Here is a 13,658-nt window from a genome sequence, read left to right on the forward strand (position 1 = left end):
TCCACAAACAGCAATGCTCAATCGCCCCGGTCTTTAGTTTTAAGTTTAAATTTATTTATTTATCAGTAGTAGTAATATATTTATTTATTAGTCAGTAATGTAAGTCGGCTTACATTAACACTGCAATGAAGTTATTGTGAAAATCCCCTCGTCGCCACACTCCGGCACCTGTTCGGGTACACCGAGAGAGAATTTAGCATGGCCAATGCACCCTAACCAGCACATCTTTCGGACTGTGAGAGGAAACCAGAGCACCCGGAGGAAACCCACGCAGACAATGTGCAGACTCCGCACAGACAGTGACCCAAGCCAGGAATCGAACCTGGGTCCTTGGCGCTATGAGGCAGCAGTGCTAACCCACTGTGCCACCGTGCCGCCCCAGCGATGTTTAGTGATCACAGAGTATTGAACATTTAACGCTGCCTCGGTAAAGTCCTTCATGCCGTTTGTTCTCGGTCGACTCTCACTGAAAATGGTGCAAAAACAATATGGTTATCAGGAAGGTTTTATTTCCAAGAGGTTTATTTTAAATGGTCAAGACCTTTCGGGAAATGAAGACACAGCTGCCAAGAAACTAATTGCACAGGGATGCAAAAAAAAAAAAATTTGGTGCACAAAGATGTTCAGATGTGAAAAATAGGCTAATGGCAATGTCATCTGCACCACTTCGTTCTATTACATTGTTATGGCATCCAAGAAAATATGTAACATTCCACAAACTGTGTTCTACGTAACATCATGCGCATTTCTTTACAAGAGTTACATCCCCTCCCTCTGTGCACAATAATGTTTGGAGAACAGGTATACTGCATATAGGAAAACTGAGTGGTCGTTCCTTGATTATGTACAAGATTGACAGATATGCAATGTTCCAGAGTTCGGGCAGGAGTTTCGACAATTATCTTTTGTCTATCATGTCATCAATGATCAGAGGTAAACACTTCCATCACATTAGCTCTCTAACAGAGTGAGTAAGTGCTGTACAGTAAGGTTTTCCCATGGTCTCAATTGAATTAACTTCGCCCCAGGTACCTACGACTGCTGGGCCAAGGTAAGAAGTGTATTGGACATTCACATATTGTCTGGCGATTGATGGCCGGAATTCTCCGGCCTTTCACGCCGGGGGGGATTCTCCAGTCCCGCTGACAGTACACCGCCGCCCGTGGGTTTCCCGCCGGTGTGGGGTGACGCCAATGGGAATTCTCATTCACAGCAGTGAGACCAGAGAATCCCACCGCTAGCAAACAGCGCGCCCACATCTCGCCGGCGGGAAACACGTGGTTGGGAGGACGGAGAATCTCGCTCATTACTTCTTTTCTCCTGTTCTGTTGGCGCCTTCACGATCTGCTGCCCAATCAGAGGTTCCTTTGCCTTTCAGTGCCACTGGGGAGTCGCTGTCGGTATTTCGGAGGCCAAGTAGGGAGCTACAGATGGCAGAGACCATCCTCACCCAGGCTGAGATGCCAACTGCAGTCACACAGCCAGTCCCATCCTTTATTGGCCACCTAGGTTCCCCCATGGCTATGGTGCCATTCTCATGTGTGGCCCTGGGTGGCGATGTTCGACGGGGTAAATGACAGACCACGGCAGGTTTTACAACCAATCATGAGCTTTCGGAGTGCTGCTCCTTCATCAGGTGAGTCAATCACCTGATGAAGGAGCAGCGCTCCGAAAGCTCGTGCTACCAAATAAACCTGTTGGACTTTAACCTGGTGTTGTGAGATTCTTACTGCGTCTAACCCTAGCAGCATGATCTCTGGCAGACCCAGGTGACATCCCAAGAACTGGGCCAGGGATCATCCTGGTTTGTTTGGTCTCTATTTTACAGTTGAGTAATGCACTCGTCAAACCTTCACATTACCCCACTCACGAGCAAACACAAACTGTATCAATGAACCAAAATGCTCAGAGCACAGCCTTGTATTTTGGGCCAGTAGTACATAGAACAGTACAGCACAGAACAGGCCCTTCGGCCCACGATGTTGTGCCGAGATAGTGTGTGTCTATCTTACACTCCCCATCATTTAAAATTGCGCTGCCATTTTACTGATGGAGAAAGGATTGATATTGAGCCTGGAAAACATTACGTCAGCACTGTGGGGTTTTTTTTTAATGGGTTGCAGATCTACAGACTATTATCACCACAATAGTAGACAGCTCTGGATCGTTTATCCCACATAAATCATTATGCCCAAGCAATTGACTAGGGAACGCTGAGGAATAAGAAGGGGATAAGAGGACAAGTGTGACAGAGGGGAGCGAGCAGGTAAAAGCATGAGAGAATCCCCTCAAGCTGGGAATGTTGGCCTGTGAGTTACATGGGTGACACGACCTGAAGAAAGAGCTTCTAACTAGCAATGGGCTCTGTGGCGCTGGCCCACCATGCATAGCAGTGAATTAACCCTTGGGATCCACCTCCTACGCTACAGCAGAATGAAGAATCCTCCAAGGGCGAGTCTTATTCTTGCTTTGCCACGTCCCCTTTCTTCAGGATGAGTTGCCGTTGCCATGGTGCCAGTTTCGATTCGTCGTAACCAAGAGTCCGCAGCTTCTCCGACTGCTCCTTCAATTTATCTTCCTCGTCCTTCTTCAACTTCTCCTCCTCTTTCCTAATGCAGAGGTTACAACGTGTTACCATCAATCATGTAATGAGTACCCCTGAGAAACGTGCATGAACTGGATCCAAAATCTACTCATTAATTCCCCTCGATCAACATTCTTGTGAAATAGTTTTCTTTCCCACCCCCTCCCCACCCACTACCCAACAGATTTTCTCCCCTCCTCTCCTCAAATGTTACACTCAGAGAAGCCATCATTTTTTATGTCCAGGTTTCACCGATGGGTAGCTGATGACTACTTGACTGGAACTGGAAGGAACAGGGGGCTTTTGACTTCTGATTCCCAAAGCTCTCCATCGCTGAGGGTTTTCCTCACCTCAGGCCTGGGTCTTTTATAGACTAATTAACCCTAACCCTACGATTACCAACAATACCACTGCATTGTATCATGTGATGGGAGAGATGGACTAACTGGACTAAATGGCCTATTTTTGTCAAACAATTCTTATGTTCCTATGGAAACAATAAGCTGGATTTAGTGCTCCCGACAGAGGTCAAGCCCACTGGCCGATTTGCGGCCTCCTCTGTGATTAGGAGAAGGTTTACCCACCATATTGTCTGCTCTTGTGAGCTTTGCTAAATACAACCCATTGTGAAACCCATCAGGCACTGAACTGGCCAGCTCAGGATTTAGGACCCCAGTGGTAGAAGTCCCTCCCTCACAAGACCCAGCAGCTCCGTGAGTTACTGGCCAATCAGAGGCTGTCAGTGCCACTAGGAGCCAGTGTTGGGAATGTATCCACCAGAGGCCGGGACAGAAGAGGGACCCAGGCCGCAGTTTGCTAAGGGTGAGGGGGGGGTTACGGGAAAGGGATTGCTGAGGAGAGAGAGAGGGGTGGGAGGTTTGAATGCTGAGGCAGTATGGTGGGTCTCTGCAGGCCCCCCACCCTCCGCCCCTTCCCAATGTCAGGTTCCAACATCGGGCACAAAGGGCCTTTGAAAGAGGCCTACCTTTGGGAGGCCACTGACAATAGCAACATGGCTTTCTGGATGGCTTTCAGCTGGCATGGAAAATCCAGGTGAGTTTGGGGGGGGAATCCCTGAGCCACTGTGACACAGTGGTCGGGGGGGGGGGGGGGCACAGTGGCACAGTGATTAGCACTGCTGCCTCACAGCACCAGGGACCTGGGTTCGATTCCCGGCTTGGGTCACTGTCTGTGTGGAGTTTGCACATTCTCCCCGTGTCTGTGTGGGTTTCCTCCGGGTGCTCCGGTTTCCTCCCACAGTCCAAAGATGTGCAGGTTAGGTTGATTGGCTAAATTGTCCCTTAGTGTCCTGGGATGTGTATGTTAGAGGGATTAGAAGGGTAAATATGTGGGGTTTCGAGGATAGGGCCTGGGAGGGATTGTTGTTGGTGCAGACTCGATGGGCCGAATGGCCTCCTTCTGCAATGTAGGGTTTCTATGATTTCTATGACCACTAAATCCAAGTAAACTGAGGGATAACTAAGCAGCCTGCGAATGAGTCAAGTTAGCCAGTAGGCAGGTTCCCTGCATTAGCCCACTCCCACCGCTGATTTGAGTGGGGGGGGGGGGGGGGGGGGGGGTGGGATTAGTTTTCCCACCAGCAGGATAGGCATGTGTAGCCTCCCCCCTGATTATACAGGCCCGCCCACCACACAGTCGGCTCTGATGGACACCCAGCCTTGTCCAATCCTCTCTTTACCCAATGCTTTCACATATACATCCCCCAATAGCAAATTGCATGAACCCCGGATTCTACTCTGCAGCCCTTGCCCTAATCTTTGTGCTATCATATTGGAAAATTACATGGATGCTATTTGGCAAGATGGGACGGGGCGGAGAGGGTGGGGGGGTAGCTGTTGGGAGTGAAATGGTGGCACAGTGGTAACGTCACTAGACTAGTAATCTAACCACCCAGGACCATGGGTTCAAATCCCACCATGGCAGCGAATGGAGTTTAAATTTATAAATCTACAATTGAAAGCTGGTTTCAGTAATAGTGAACGTGATAACTATCATCGATTGCCATAAAAACCCATCTGGTTCACTAACATCCCTTTAGGGAAGGAAATCTGCCGTCCTTACCTGGTCTGGCCTACATGTGACTCCAAACCCACAGCAATGTGGCTCACTCTTAACCTCTCTCAAGGGATGGGCAACAAGTGCGGGCCATGCCAGCGATGCCCACATCCCATGAACGAATAAAAGGAGAGTCATTCACTCTCTCAAACACCTTGCAAAAATGGCCTTGTTACAAAAAAGACCACTGACAATTTGTTTTCATTTATACATTCATGATACAAAGTGTAAACCACTTTAAAACAACTTCTTGTGCGTCATCATCCCTATGAATTAATTGTGACAAAACCAGTACACCTTATCTTGGGACTTCATGCTCTGTGGGAACAAGTAAAAATTTGTCATCTGCCCCCTGCTGCTGTATTATGGGTTATCAGAAGGAAGGACATCCAATCAATACTGTCATGATACACTGCCTTTAAGAAATGTATTTACATCATGTTTCTTGTGAAGGGTATGTTTAAAATTCAGCTCTGTTTTACATGGTGCCAATTTGTCTGCACCAGGCAGCTCACATGCTGAAAATGCAGGCTAACGGTTGATTTTAATTTAGGGATGTGTTTATTTTAATCTGAGTTAATGCATTTTTGTTTATTTTGTTTTTTTCCCCTGGGGCTTCGGAGTAGGGCTTTGATTAGGTTGATTGACAGAGGCAGAGTCACCTGAATGGGTGGAGCTGAGCTTGCTGTGAAAACACAGTTTCTCTTTTATTTTGAAACAGTTGGTTTTCTACCTAGTCCTGAAAGAAGCAAGAGGTGTCTTTCTGTCTCTCACCTTCTGGAGGCTTCTGTTTGGGGCTGTCAGAAAACAGGTACCTCTCTGTCTCTCTTTCCCTCACTCCAGAAATGCTCAAAAGGCTCCAGGACTGTTTACAAGTCCAAGCACATACGCCTGAATGTGACTGACTGATTTTGAAGAGGAGTTCAAGTCTATAACTGGAATATTGCTTAAATTGGAACTAATAGAGATAGGTTAGCAGTTAAGAATTGTATCTGGTCATGTTTGAGTATTTCAATTGGTAAACGTTGAACTAATTTATTTGTTATAGTTAAACTGCATTGTTAAATAAAGTTTGCTTTGATTAAACATTCCTAGTGTGTCAAGAGAATCACACCTGGAGTGAAACTTCTTATCCTCACACTAATGCCAAAATAGAAAAAACTGTTGGGGTTTAGTTGGGCTTCATGACATACTTTGGGGTTTCTGCTCTGGTATCCTAACAATACAAACAAATCCCAAAGAGGGACTTTGGGATTTTTCAACTGTGCTTGCCCCAAGACCAGAAATTCCCACCTGAGGTCAACAAGATATCCGCAGTGGGCGGCAGGACCGAAAAAGTTTCCCGTTTTAACAATGTATGTTTCCATTTAATATTTTATATTATGATGATACTATGCCTTTAAGTAATATATTTAGTCATGTTTCTGTGCAGGATGCTTCTCATAGTCCTCTCCATTTTATCGGGCCATTCTGTCTACAACTGATATCCTGTACTGTTGTTGCAGCAGCATAATTGCTTAATCTGAACTGATGCTGCTCTGATGTTTTTGGTGTTCTCCTGAGATTTTGCAGAGTGGGACTTGATTGGGATGATTGTCTGGTATGGTCAGATGACTGGGTAAAGCTAAGCTTATACAGAGAATTCCAGCTTGGTGCTTTTTTAGATGCTCTTTTGAATTGAGAGAGAGTAGTGACTCCTTTTTCCCCTCTCTGAAGTTGGAATCTGGAATCTGCCAAGAGATAAGTTTCTTTCTTGGAGATTCGGCTGAGTGGAGCTTTCGCTGAGAGTTACTGCTTTGGAAGTTGCAGAGAGAGGTATCCCTTTCGGTCTTTGAAGTCTGGAGACTGGTAGCTGCTGGAGACTGAGTTTACTACTCTGAGGTTTAGCTGCTTTGAGGATATATCCTTCTCTGGAAACTGCTGTTTGGATCTCCATCCAGAAATGTTAAAAGGCTGAAAATCTAGTATCACGTGAGCATACTTGTTTTTGTACTAATTAATTCTGAAGAAGGGTATATGTTTATGGGGTATTGTTTTGAATTGGAACAACAGAGATAGCTAGCTGTTAAGGATTATACTTTGCCATGTATGATTGGTAAAAAGGTATGCTAATTCTTTTTGTTATATTCTAACTGTGTTTTTAGATAAGGTTTGTTTTGATAAAAGCTTCCGAGTGGGTCACTTGAATCATACCTGGAGTGAAACACCTTAATGCCAAAATCAAAAGGAAAAGTTAGGGTCTAGGCTAACTTCATAATATCCCTTGGAGTTTCTGATCTGGTCCTTAACAATATCAAAATACAGAAAATTAGTAAATAAGCACTAACCTCTTCAGCTCCCTGGGAGAAAGTGGAAGAAAATAAAACATGAAGTTAGTTATTGCTAAATGTTTCAGACAGATTACAATTTTAGACAAAGGCATCTCTTAATATCACACGAACATGCACCTTTCATCATCCCGTTTCTTTTTCACTATATCTCTCTTCCACGCAGGCATATTAGCGAAACGAGCCACTTCCTGCTCTTCCTGCACAGACAAAGAGAGACAAGGTTAGTATCATCCTTCTCTCAGTTCAAAGCAAAGGTGGAGGCCACTCAGCCCATCATCCGTGTGCCGGCTCTTAGAAAGAGTTGTCCAATTGTTCACATTCCTCTTCACTTTGCCCGTAACCCTTCAAGTATTTCCTTTTGAAGCCTTTGTCCAATTCCTTTACAAAGGTTACTATTGAAACTGTTTCCAATGTTTTCAGCCAGTGCATTCAGATCATGACAACTCGCTGTGTAAAAATAAATCTCGCCAGACTTCTCCAGGCGTTCAGGCCGGCGGGATTCTCCAGTCCCGCCAGCAGTGCACTCCTGCCCGCCAGCCTGGTTTAAAGTTTATTTATTATTGTTACAAGTAGGCTCACATTAACACTACAGTGAAATTACTGTGAAACTCCCCGAGTCGCCACAGTGCGGCGTCTATTTGGGTTCACTGAGGGACAATTTAGCATGGCCTATGCACCTAACCAGCACATCTTTCGGACGGTGAGAGGCAACCGGAGCAAACCCACGCAGACACGGGAAGAACGTGCAAACTTCACAGAGACAGTCACCCAAGGCCAGAATCGAACCCGGGTCCCTGGCGCTGTGAGGCAGCAGTGCTAACCACTGTGCCACCGTGCCGTATAGGGTGATGTCAATGGGAATTCCCATTGACAGCAGCGGGAGCAGAGAATCCACACGCTAGTAAGCGTTCCCGGCGGGAAACACGTGGCTGGGAGGCTGGAGAATTTAGCCCCTTATATCTTTGTTTGATTTGCCAATTACCTTAAATAATTGTTTGGTATATATCTGGAGACATTTAAAACATCAAATGCTCAAGACGACAAAGTCTTGACCCAATCTCTTAGCCTTTCTATTCAGTTTTTGGTCAAAAGGTCGCCACTTCTTTGACATTTCAGTTAATCTGTTTGTTAATATTTTATGCAGCCCTGATGAAAAGTCATCCACCTGAAATGTTAACTCTGTCTCTCTCCACAGATGCTACCTGACCTGCTGAGCACTTGTAGCATTTTGAATTTGTAATAATATTTTATTAACATTTCCGACATTACAACAGCGCCCACACTTCAAAAAGGTCACTGGCTGCAAGGAAACCTGGGGATGACCTGAGGACATGATAGGCGCTATATAAATGGAAATTCTTTCCTTCTTCTCAGTCAAGCCCTATAATATTGAGTAGTTATACCACACATTTGACATCTCTGCATAGGAATTTCAGCTTCTTGGCTATGTAATTCTGTGCAGTGTAACAGATTGAGGTGGAACTTTTCCCTTCTGGTGTGAGATTACATCACCCAGGCTCAACTTCACACAAACTGACGAAAACTTGCAAATTGTGGAGTAAAGTTTTCAAAGTTCTCTGAGGTGAAAGATTTAAGAGGTTTCCAAGTGGTCTGCCAGAGAAGGGGCTTTTTAGTGTCATGCGGCACCTTACTGAGAAAAGATACAACTTGCATTTATATAGCGCCTTTCACAACCTCTGGTTGTTCCAAAGTTACACAGCCAATGAGGTACTTCTGAAGATGTAATGCAGCTGCCAATTTGAACACAGCTAACTCCCAGAAGCAGCAATGTGGTGACCAAATAAATGTTGACTGAGGGATAAAAATCGGTCAGAACTAAAGGCAATAACTCCCTGGTTCTTCTTTGAAAGAGTGCCGTGGGACCACTTTACTCAGTTTATCACCTCATCTGAAAGACACCGCCTCCAAGAGGGAAGCACTCCCACAGTAATGCACTGGCGCGTCAGCTTAGATTTTCTGCTCAAGTCACTGGGGTGGAACTTAAACCCACCACAACATTCTGACTTCGAGACAAGGGTTCTATCCACCGTCCCACAGCTAAATTGTCCTGTAAACTCTTTTCTGACTATAGGGACATCTCTGGGCATTGGTTAGCATTTCAATTACCGCACTCTTTAGTGTCAGTGCGGAATTGGTGATATAACTCAGAAGCCCACACCACGTCGAGAACAAGGCACTACTCTTAAAAAGCTCGCCAGCGATGGTTTGACACCAAGAAGTTCGAATTAGCTGAGCTACTTTGTGCAATGAAGCCAGGCATTCTAAGAGATAAAAGATAACTGCACATAATATTCCTTTCCTACCGCACTGCTTATCCAGTTCCCGTGTGCAGGCAATAAACTTATTTTGTGAATAGTTTTGTTCCTACAACCTAAGCTAATAAACTACATGAGGAAATGACTAGAAGGGAGAACACTGGAGACTTACAAAGATCTGAACCTAGCTGCCTCGAAACTTAATTAAGCTTTATCAGTAAATATATAAACATAGCAGGAATAGGCTATTTGGCCCTTCGAGTCTGCTCCGCCAGTCATTTTGATCATGGCTGATCATCAAATTCAATATCTTGATCCTGCCTTCCCTCCCATATCCCTTGATCCCTTTATCCCCCAAGAGCTATCTCTAATTTCTTCTTGATGTGGAGATGCCGGTGTTGGACTGGGGTGGACAAGACGAGAGGTGTCACGACACAGTAAGGGTGGCACGGTGGCACAGTGGTTAGCACTGCTGCCTCACAGCACCAGGGTCCCCGGTTCAATTCCGGCCTTGGGTCACTGTCTGTACGGAGTTTGCACATTCTCCCCATGTCTGTGTGGGTTTCCTCCGAGTGCTCTGGTTTCCTCCCACAGTCCAAAGATGTGCGGGTTAGGTTGATGGGCCATGTTAAATTAACCTGAATGTCGGAGGATTAGCAGGGTAAATATGACGGGTTACAGGAATAGGGCCTGGGTGGGGTTGTGGTTGGTGCAGACTCGATAGACTGAATGGCCTCCTTCTGCACTGTAGGGATTCTATGATTCTAGGATGATTCTATGACACCAGGTTATAGTTCAACAGGTTTATTTGAAATCACAAGCTTTCGGAACGCCACTTCACCTGACGAAGGAGCAGCGCTTCAAAAGCTTGCACATTCTCCTCATGTCTGCGTGGGTTTCCTCCAGGTGCTCCGGTTCCCTCCCACACTCCAAAGATGTGCAAGTTAGGTTGATTGGCTATGCCAAATTGACCTTAGTGTCAAGGGGATTAGCGGGGTAAAGAAGTGGGGCTACGAGGATAAGGGGTAGGTGGGATTGCGGTCGGTGCAGACTCGGTGGGCCGAATGGCCTCCTTCTGCACTGTAGGGTTTCTATGGTCCTATGATATGACAGACCTTTTAAGTTACGACAGACCATATTAAGTTACGTAGTGCAAATTGGCCAAACTCATTGTGTTTTTGTTTCAAAAGTGCAGTATATCGGAACACTCGGCCATTACAGTGTTTTAAATGCCCTAAATAATAGAGATCGCTGTCATTAACGAGATGTTTCTGAAAGATGGGAACTGGCTGATAAGCCACCATCCTGTGAGCACTGAATGACTCTGCCTCAAGTTGCAGTGCTCAGACCTGGGTCTGCCGACTCCATCTTGACAGATTAATTTTCAGTTTCCAGTAAGAAAAGCCAGGGTTTCAATAATAAATGATTCCCCAGGGAATTATAGTAATGTAAAAAAAACACACGAGGGACCACCATGAGCAGCTTGGCAAAGGCCACCAGACAGGGAGTGCTTTATTTCAAATTGCAAGTTACACACCATCGCATCACCAAGCGACTGCCAGATAGCTACAAAACATCACGAATAATAAATAGCTTCTTCATACAACTTCAGCAAGACATTTTAATCATGCTACTGTATAAATAGAATGTTAGTTAAATCTTTCCTGAAAGGATATATTTTGGTCACGACATCTAACGGTCCTATCATTCTCTCATTTAAGGGATATTTTGGAGATATTCTCACGCTTCACAAGTTAGCTTAAGGTCTAAGTTGACTGTGGAATATTAATGCTCCACAGAAAGTTGCTCAAATCATTAGTGCTGGAACTGCCATTATTAATGAGCTGTCAGCTTTGGTTCAGTGGTCGCACTCTTACCCCTCCCCCCAGGAAGTTGAAATCCCGTTCCGGGGACTTTGGAATAAAATTGAGATGGCGCCAGTACAGTACAGAGGGAGCACTGCACTGTCAGAGATACCATCATTCAGGGGGAGACGCTAAACCAGTTGAAGGTGTGGGATTCGACGACTCTGTTCGAAGGAGAGCAGCAAAGTTCTCCCCACGTCCTGCCCAATAATTTATCCCTCCATGAACAGCTTCCATTCTTGAACCACCAGCAAACCCGTTAAGTTCAGGTCCCTCGATAGTAGAATTTAAATGTAGTGATACAAAGTAAAGTTCATTTAGTAGTTTCACAAGTAGGCTTACATTCACACTGCAATGAAGTTACTGTGAAAATCCCCTAGTCGCCACACTCCAGCGTCTGTTCGGGTACATTGAGGGAGAATTTAGCACGGCCAATGCACCTGCAGCACATCCTTTGATTATTGAATAAATAAAAGCCATTCTTTGCTCATTTTACTTGCTATTTGTTGTATAATATAAACAATATTGATAGGCAATGGAGACAAGAGAATGAACACGTTGTCCTAGTACACCGTCGTACTGACAAAGGAAGACTAGAGATAAGTTATAACTCTGGGACTATATGGCTGGTTCATGGTAAAAGATCGAGAAGTCCATGCATTACTCTTAGGGGAAGTGTAATCATTCTCAGTTGTCCTGGAGTCTCCTACATGGAGCTCCCTACTATGGCACCAGGAGTTCGGTCAAGGCAATGGAGAATACCAGCTCACGCCTAAAAGAAGTTACGACAGTTCCGTGTAGATAGGAGCCGAGAGACCTATAGAAACAAGAAATGGTTGGGATTATTAGGGATTACTGAGTTGTTTCTCCAGATGGAGTGTGATGTAAATAGAACGTCAGATGGAATGTTATCATTAATTTCGAGGAGAATAAAATGCAAAAGTCAAGAGGTTATGCTGCAGTTGCACAGGGCATTGGTGACACCACATCTGGAGCACTGTGTACAGTATTGGTCTCCTTATTTATGGAAAGACGTAAATGCTTTGGAAGCAGTTCGGAGAAGATTTACTGGGGTGGGATTGTTGGCGGTGCAGACTTGATGGGCTGAATGGCCTCCTTCTGCACTGTAGGGATTCTATGATATGATTCGACGAGACTAATACCTGGAATAGGTGGGTTGTCTTATGAGGAAAGGTTGGACAGGCTGGGCTTTATCCACTGGAGTTCAGAAGAGTAAGAGGCGGCTTGATTGAAACATACAAGATCCTGAGGGGTATTGACAGAGCGGATGTGGAGAGGATGTTTCCTCTTTTGGGAGAATTAAGAACTAGCGGTCACTGTTTAAACTTAAGGGGTTGCCCATTTAAGATGGAGGCGAGGAGAATATTCTGGAACTCTCTTCCTCAAAAGGCGGTGAAAGCAGAGGCTTTGAATATCTTTAAGACAGAGGTGGATAGATTCTCGTTAAGCAAGGGGGAGGGTGAAAGGTTATTGGGGCTCGGCAGGAATGTAGGGTTGAGGTTACAATCAGATCAGCTATGATCTTATTGAATGGGGGAACAGGCTCGAGGGGCTGAGTGGCCTACTCCTGTTCCTAATTCGTAAGTTGTGCAGCTAAATGGAAACCATTGGCAAGCGTTTTCGCCTGGCCCATTTTCTGGCAAATTATTCAGCTTTCTTCTCATTTCTCCCATCAAAGTCCCAAACACCTGGACTGGATTTGAACCTAATTGAGCTGTTTGGGTGGCTGTTTTTCTTCTGAGGTGCTTGGTAAGACAAAAAATATCGATCCTTTCCATTGTGTGCTCTTTTCAGTTGGAGGTTTTGCTTCATAAGGTCTGCGTCTTCCCACATTTCCTCTTGTAAGATGGTCCAGAGGCAGTTGCTCTTCCCTTTCTATGAACAGCCTTAGGGAACCATCGCGAGGTGTTCCGTTCTGTTAAGGATCTCTCCATAAATATATCTGCTGGGAAGGTGCTGCCCTTTCCAAGCTCTTATCATGACCAACCTTTGCAGTATATGGTCCCTCTCTTCCAATATCCCAGAATCTGGGAATGATACGTGAGGAAAGACTGAGGATCCTGCATCTTTCCCCCACCAGAAAAAAGAGAAGAGTGAGATGGGATGTGACGCAAGGTGTTTAAAATGGTGAGAGATTGGGGTACACTGGATCCAGTGAGGCCTTCCCACTCTGGTGCAGAATTTAAGTGCAAGGGGTCACAAACTAAGGCTCACAAAAGAAAACAGGGAATGCAGAAGGATCTTGCTTTCCAACCAGGGTGCCGAGAGCGTGGAACGGAGATTTCCCGCACTGTTCATGAAACAAGAAACAACAGATTTCAAGGGGGAGTTGCAGAGTTTCTTATCAACAAATGGGATTCAGGGCACTGGTCAGACATGTAATCCTGCATCAATCACTACACGAGGCAGTTCAAAAATGGTTTCCTTATCATTGCGTCACCCGCCAACACACATTCCCTGTGCAAGATGGCCGCCAAAATCCATCGGTGCATGCTCATTGGTCAGT

At 45.3% G+C, this 13,658-nt stretch overlaps 1 protein-coding gene across 8 annotated transcripts in view; it reads right to left on the reverse strand.

Moving 5' to 3' along the window:
• Positions 1-438: 438 nt before the first annotated feature.
• The window catches only part of espn (espin), a 281,984-nt gene continuing 268,764 nt past the window's right edge, over positions 439-13,658 (reverse strand). For 3 of the 8 annotated variants that reach the window (XM_078238747.1, XM_078238745.1, XM_078238746.1), the window contains 2 exons: positions 7,096-7,187; positions 439-2,609 (listed from right to left, as the gene is read on the reverse strand). In XM_078238747.1, the coding sequence (XP_078094873.1) occupies positions 2,459-2,609; positions 7,096-7,187 (243 nt within the window). In that variant the 3' untranslated portion in view covers positions 439-2,458. Of the gene's footprint in view, positions 2,610-7,095; positions 7,188-11,603; positions 11,949-13,658 lie in introns of those variants that run through there. The other 5 variants (XM_078238752.1, XM_078238753.1, XM_078238750.1 and 2 more) reach the window with 3 other exon arrangements.

This window comes from Mustelus asterias, chromosome 22 (genome assembly GCF_964213995.1).
Source record: "Mustelus asterias chromosome 22, sMusAst1.hap1.1, whole genome shotgun sequence".
NCBI lineage: Eukaryota > Metazoa > Chordata > Chondrichthyes > Carcharhiniformes > Triakidae > Mustelus > Mustelus asterias.